The following is a 6,386-nucleotide window of genomic DNA, read 5'->3' on the forward strand; positions in this document are numbered from 1 at the left end:
TGTGTGTGTGTGTGTGTGTGTGTGTGCAAACCTGGTGAAAAACTACAGGAAATGTTTGACCTCTGTCATTTCAAACAAAGGCTACTGTACTAAATATCAACATTGATTTTCACAGATGTTCAAATACTTATTTGCAGCAGTAACACAGAAATAAATTATTTAAAAAAATCATACATTGTGATTTCCGGATTTGTTTTATTTATTTTTTTTATTATTATTATTTTAGATTATGTCTCTGACAGTGGACATGAACCTAAGATTAACATTTCAGACCCCTCCATGATTTCTAATTGGGAGAACTTGCAAAGTTGCAGGGTGTTAAATACCTTTTTCCTCACTGTAAGCCCTTTCCACATTTGTTTTAATTATTTAATGTGGCAGATCATAATTTTCAGTGTTTTTATTTCCATTTTCCCTTATAAATACATATTCTTTTTCTTTTTTCCCAATCTGTTGATAGCTGATGTTTTAATGCATTTATCATGTTATAATTTATTCTGCATATTCTGTCTTTATTTGTTCTTATTTGAGTTTATAGTTAGAAAATAATGGATTGTACACATCAGGCATTCATGCAACAAAAGTAGCATTACAGACATTAGTAGTATTTTATTTTATCCATTGTTTGAGTGTTTTTGGAAATACTTTATTGTATTTATACAACTAGAACAGTATTGTTAAAATTTTCAACCCAACAAAAGATTATTATTATTTTTATTCTGTCTTCAGGATGATCAGTGCTACATTTGGACAGCAAAACTCGTTCCAAATGTCAACCAGCCAAACGGTCCATGGCTGGTTCTAAAACGAACATCAGCACCAGACTTCTCCGTGAGTTCCTTCCCAGCCTCTAAAGTCATGGATCCTCCTAACACACCAGTTAACTCTCCAAGCTCCTCACCTGCCCTCTTTCCTCAGACCTCCCGCTGTTGCTCCTCCTCGTCCACTTCCTCCAGTTCGTCCTCAAGCTCGTCCAGTCTATCTCAAAGTCCCTCGACCTCCTCCTGCCCCAGTGCTCCTCTTAGCCAACGCAGCCCAGTGGGAGAGACTGGAAAGTGGACGTGTGAGATGGTTGGTTATTGCAAGATCATCATACGGAGGCAGCTGTCAGAGGGCTCTGTGCTGAGAAGCCAGACAGCCTGAAACCGCGGGCCCTTCTTCTGTGCCTCAGAAAAGAACCGAGAGGCCACTGAGGTCGAGACAGGTTTGTAACAAAGTGGTTGAAGAACATGTGAAGAACCCAGGGAAAGAAGAGCTTTTGAAGAACTGCCTTGACACTGAAAATTAAAATGAACTGAACCTGTCAATTTCTGTGTAAAATTGTTTATTTTCAAGGCATGTGACGTAAATGTGTTTGCTATACAGTCCTTACCACCAAACTTTTGACTCAAGTAAAACTACTTGTCAGGAAATGGACATAATCAGTGCCATCCTGTGTTATGTCTCAATAGTGGCTGTATTCATTTGGATTTTTCCTTATAGTAACCCTTCACAGTAAAACAAAGTCAAATATGTAACGTTCTATCACCCTGGAATTTGTCATGTGGATACAGTTGAATGATTGTTTCAGAATCCAACAATCGGCCTTCATTTACAAAGTGAGAATAATTTTCAGAATGTGGTCAGTGACTCCAGGAAAACTCAGAATATCTCATGTAGATATAAACAAACACATCTCCATTCAACACAATCTTTGTGATTAGTTTTGATCAAAGCTTTTTTTTTTGAGTGTTACTTCCATGTTCAATTATTTTAGGACATTCCTGTGATCTGACCAGTCAAGTCAGAAGCTTTCTATTCATCTGTGTTTGATCAATACGTTCATTTATATCTTTTTTTTTAATTGTGGGATGTCAGTACAAAATGTGCCTCACGAGCATGTCGTATTCTCCTGTGTTAGACAAGTAGTTCTGTTTTGTTTACCTGACTTTTCCCGTTCATTATTTACAAGTTGAAGTTGCAGTTCAGTAGTTACAGACTTAACGTTTGCAGAGTTTATTGTATATATGTTTACACAACTGAAAGCACAAAAAAGTACAAAAATACTTTGAAAAAATACTTTGTATGCCATTAGTTAGTATAAAATGTTTGTTTCTTGATTGTTTTATGTACATGTTGAGTTTTTACTGCCAAAGAAATAAAGTTCTAACCTAATAAAACAACAAGAGTTCTTTCAGCTTCAAAGATTTGAGGAATCCACACGCCAAATCGTTCTCAAGACATGGGCTAATACAAAATTATAGAGGTAAAATACTGAAGAATCATTAAGGCAAAGTAAGTAAATTACAATAAAAAACATAATTTTTTTATTTTTGTTTCTTGTCTCAGAGAATAAACATTTGTGTTTTAATGAACAGCTTAAACTTTTTTTTAACAAATCCCTCATGGGTTAAATGATACTGTTTATTATTTAGTTTATAAGCAGGTACAAAACAAAAACTTTTACAAACTAGATTATAAGACCAAGTACATTTTAGTGAATTTTCTGTTTTAATTTTTTTACTAAATGAAGAATGAACTGAGATGACAATGTTTCAAAACAAACTTTTAAATTTGATCAAGCAAACTACATTTTTGTATTTGAGTAATCTTTCCTTACTCGTTCACTTGTAGCTCATTCATGTCTAAAACAGGAGCTTGCATCTTCACTATCTGCCACAGTCTGAATCAGTGGAGTGACCCGAGGTGGTGGACCTGCTGTCACTTGGTCTACTGAAAACATCGGAACAGAAACATCGCTTCGAATCGGCATCATCTTGGTAGATTCTGAAGGATAGACCAATTTTACAGGGCTGCCTTTAACAGCTCGTGAGTCCAGGAGAGAAACGCTCTTGGCCAGAACCTTCATGTCCGACCTCAGAGATCCAGATGCCTCGCGTTCCTTTTCATCTTCAGACAAACAGACATTGTTCTCACTTCTCTTTTGAAGCATTTTTGGTTGATCCTTGGAGCTGACCGGAGGCTTCAGCGACTTGTCTGATTTTGGCTCGAGTCTAGGTAGGCCACCATGTCTTTTGGGGGTGGGTTTTATGGGATCCACAATCTCATACTCTGGGAAAATGTAGCGTTGAGGCAACCGAGAAGGATCCAGCTTTGGTATAGGCCGAGAGTTCTCAAGATACACTGATGTAGCTTTATCTTTAAAAGCAGTATCGTCTGTGCTGTTACTCTTTACCTCTTCGTTATTCTTTGTAACCGAGCTGGACAGGGATGGCTGTACTTTGACAGGAACTTTCTTGGGTGGTCGCTTGTTTCCTTGTTCTTCCTTTCTGTTCGTTTTTGCAGGTGGATGAGGACAAGGCACAACACAGGCTGGGCCACTGAAAGGCGTATTTGGCCTTCTTTCTTTTTCAACTTGTTTTACCGGGGATTCCTTTTTGACACTTGGCTCTATTTGTACTGGAACTTGGTCCTCATCAAACTCCTGTGAGAAAAATATATATAAAAAAACATAAATAGATATGACTATAAATACAGTGTTAATTCATCTGAAAAGCATGTTTGCAGAAAATACACGTCAAGATTACTTGCTGTGAGGTACACTGAGGTTGATTTGAAGCTTGTACAACAGGAAAACACCCCTGAGCCCCAGAGTCTGGAGTCGCAGCCATTGGCTCGGAGTCTTCTGTCTTAGTTAATTCCTCTGGCCTCTCCTCTGCATTCAGGCAAAACAATTGTTCCACATTCTGCGTGAGGTATTTCCCAGCCCAAGATGCAGAATAAGGTACAAGCTTAATGACAAAAACATACAACACAAGGAAATATAAAAGCATCAGTACAATTAAGACAAATGAACTAATCCAGTGGTGTATTAGGAATGTTATTTTGATGATGAGCTTAATTCACCTAAAAAAATATTTTCAGTTTTACCTGTCTTTCAATGTATACTTGATAACACCGGTCCATGACATTGCCAAGCAGTTTGTCCATAACCTCCCCTACTATTTCGTCTGCGTCCTCCTGGATCAACATAGCATTCCACTGGTGTTGACTTAAGCGGCCGGGGATGATATATTCTGTTTCCTGCTCATGTCCTGTAGGTGTGGTCTCCTTGATGGTTGACCTTGATTTTGCTGTCTCCTTGATGCTTGACCTTGATTTCGGCTTGGTAGGTTTGGTCTTGGGTGCAAATTGAGCCATCTTAATTGGCTTAAGTTTCCTGCAACTACAAAATACAAAACGAGAAAGAGAGAGAATCCATAGTAAACTCACAACAGCGATGCAATTACAGTTTACACTGCCATAAGGATTTTCTGCTGACCGTTCATGTTTATAACAATAAAATGATAGGCATGTCTACAAAGAGATCAGCTGGCATGCGCACACTGATGCTAGCACTATTTAGCCCTATTAACAGTGGTGGGCAGCACTAATCTAAAAATTAGTTCCACTAGCCCTAAAACACTAGCTACAATATTTAGGTCCCCTAATTCTAAAGCACTAATGCACTGAAAGTTTTAGCAAAAAGCTAATTCTAAAGCACTAATGCACTGAAAGTTTTAGCAAAAATGCAATTCTAAAGCACTAAAATAACCCAGTCAACCCATGGACATTCTTCAACAGACAACGAGTCATTGCCATGTCTGAAGACTTATCATTGACATTCCACAGTCACATTTGGGTTCATACGTTATCAACATATTGTCACCTGGTGGATAAGTGACACACATATGAACAAATATGCATCAGCTTTCACTGTTCAGCTGTTAACGTTAATATTGATCAATAACATTTATAGATTTATAGTTAGTGTTTATAAATTTAATCTATACATTTAGCAAGTGCTAATCCACTAATACATGTTTTAATTAGCAGAATCCCTAAAGCACCAATCAGAAAATTAGTTTCCCTATTAGTGCTTTAGTGCTTTAGGGGAACTGTGCCCACCACTGTCTATTAACTTTCCACATGCATCCAATGTTCTGTCATCCAGGGCATGGTCGTTCTTGTGAATTCGTAAGAAGTCAACTTTTTTTATCTATCAAACTCGTCTGAGAAGATTTCTCAGTTCAGACTAAAGCGCTAGTTTAATATAATTTCGAGTAAGCCACTCTGATAAAATGACCTCAAAAACACATGATAAACTTTTTAAAAGAGTAGTTACCTTCGTTTGAGCTTGATCTAATTAATTTATCCACAGTTAGAAATACTCTCTGTACTGCATATAATTTGCTAACTTCTAAATATCACTAATAGGGCGACAGGACAGGACTTCCCTGTTTGCACTCCTTCAAAATAAACTTTTGGCTTGCTTAGCAACCGAGCACGCAAACTTGACGTAGTACGTAAACGTACGTCGTCTCTATGGCTGCGGAGGACGCATAAAGCCGAAATACACGTCTTTGCGCATAGGTAAACCTGTTATCGCTAGGTAAAGGGCTTCATTCACTTGTGTAAAGAAAAATAGAAATGTGACAATAGGAGCAAAGTGAAACGATGTGTAATTTGAAGCTAATGTGTACGGAATGTTTTCAGGTTTTCTCGTTTTCTGCTTCTTGCTAACAGCATGCCTAGCTTGCAGCTAAATCGTTTCCCTGCGAGTACTGCGAGTATGCTTTAAACTTACTATTTCTGCTGTGACCTCTCCTTTGTTTTAGACCAGCAGCACAACACGTACTCTTCGACAACCTGTACTATTAAAACAAGGCTCCTTCATGTATCACAAGGAGAAGAGCATCCAGATCAAAAACAGCGCATCGGCGCTGTATAACAACCTGAGCGTGCTGCGCATCGCTCCGAGGCGCCTCACCTACTTCACGGTGGTCCACGCCAACGTGGTCAACATGGTCAGCTCCTCCTGGGACGGCCTCAACTACTCCCACCGCCAGCTGCAGTCCAAAGAACCTAATGTGGCTACAAGCACGTCCCTCATCATGCAGGTGTGGCCGATACTCATAATAATATAATATACAGTATCATACTGTAAATTATGATACTCATAATATAACAATATACAGTATCATATTGTATATTATTATATTATGATACTCATAATATAATAATATACAGTACCATACTGTATATTACTGTATAATATTCCTCCGTACACTGACTGCAGCCCAGACCTGATTTTTTTTAACGTACCTGAACGCAACAGGATTAATTTGCACATTCATTGAGAGATTTTATTGGGTCAAATTCTGTGTTGCTGACTCAACAAAAATATAAAATCGTTTTAAATACTAATTTTCTCTGAACAGGCAGCGTTCTGTGTTCTTCCCTCCCGTGATCTGCTTGTGGTGACCTCTCAGAAGGGCATCCAGGTGAGTCTCTGCTTTTCTCTGATGCCACTGGAAAGCAATCAGTTTGGACATTGATTTGATTTGATTTATTGATTCAACAGGAAAAGATTACTAAAAATCAAGCCTGACTCAGCATAATTGCTG

General features: G+C 38.2%; 2 protein-coding genes across 3 annotated transcripts in view; one reads left to right on the forward strand and one right to left on the reverse strand.

Moving 5' to 3' along the window:
• Nucleotides 1-2,389: 2,389 nt before the first annotated feature.
• c20h2orf81 (chromosome 20 C2orf81 homolog) lies at nt 2,390-4,140 on the reverse strand. Its single transcript, XM_014008303.1, has 3 exons — nt 3,871-4,140; nt 3,528-3,731; nt 2,390-3,424 (listed from the first exon to the last, which is right to left on the reverse strand). Exons 1-3 carry the CDS (start codon nt 4,138-4,140, stop codon nt 2,615-2,617), a joined length of 1,284 nt encoding a protein of 427 aa, XP_013863757.1. The 3' UTR covers nt 2,390-2,614.
• Nucleotides 4,141-5,300: 1,160 nt separating this feature from the next.
• wdr54 (WD repeat domain 54) overlaps nt 5,301-6,386 on the forward strand; it is a 5,820-nt gene continuing 4,734 nt past the window's right edge. Inside the window, exons 1-3 of one of the 2 annotated variants that reach the window (XM_014008374.1) lie at nt 5,301-5,371; nt 5,598-5,879; nt 6,201-6,263. In XM_014008374.1, coding sequence (XP_013863828.1) covers nt 5,655-5,879; nt 6,201-6,263 — 288 coding nt within the window. In that variant the 5' untranslated portion in view covers nt 5,301-5,371; nt 5,598-5,654. The remainder of the gene's footprint in view (nt 5,372-5,597; nt 5,880-6,200; nt 6,264-6,386) is intronic. The other variant, XM_014008375.1, reaches the window with a different exon arrangement.

The sequence above is a fragment of the Austrofundulus limnaeus genome, unplaced genomic scaffold (genome assembly GCF_001266775.1).
Source record: "Austrofundulus limnaeus strain Quisiro unplaced genomic scaffold, Austrofundulus_limnaeus-1.0 Scaffold49, whole genome shotgun sequence".
Taxonomy (NCBI): Eukaryota; Metazoa; Chordata; class Actinopteri; order Cyprinodontiformes; family Rivulidae; genus Austrofundulus; species Austrofundulus limnaeus.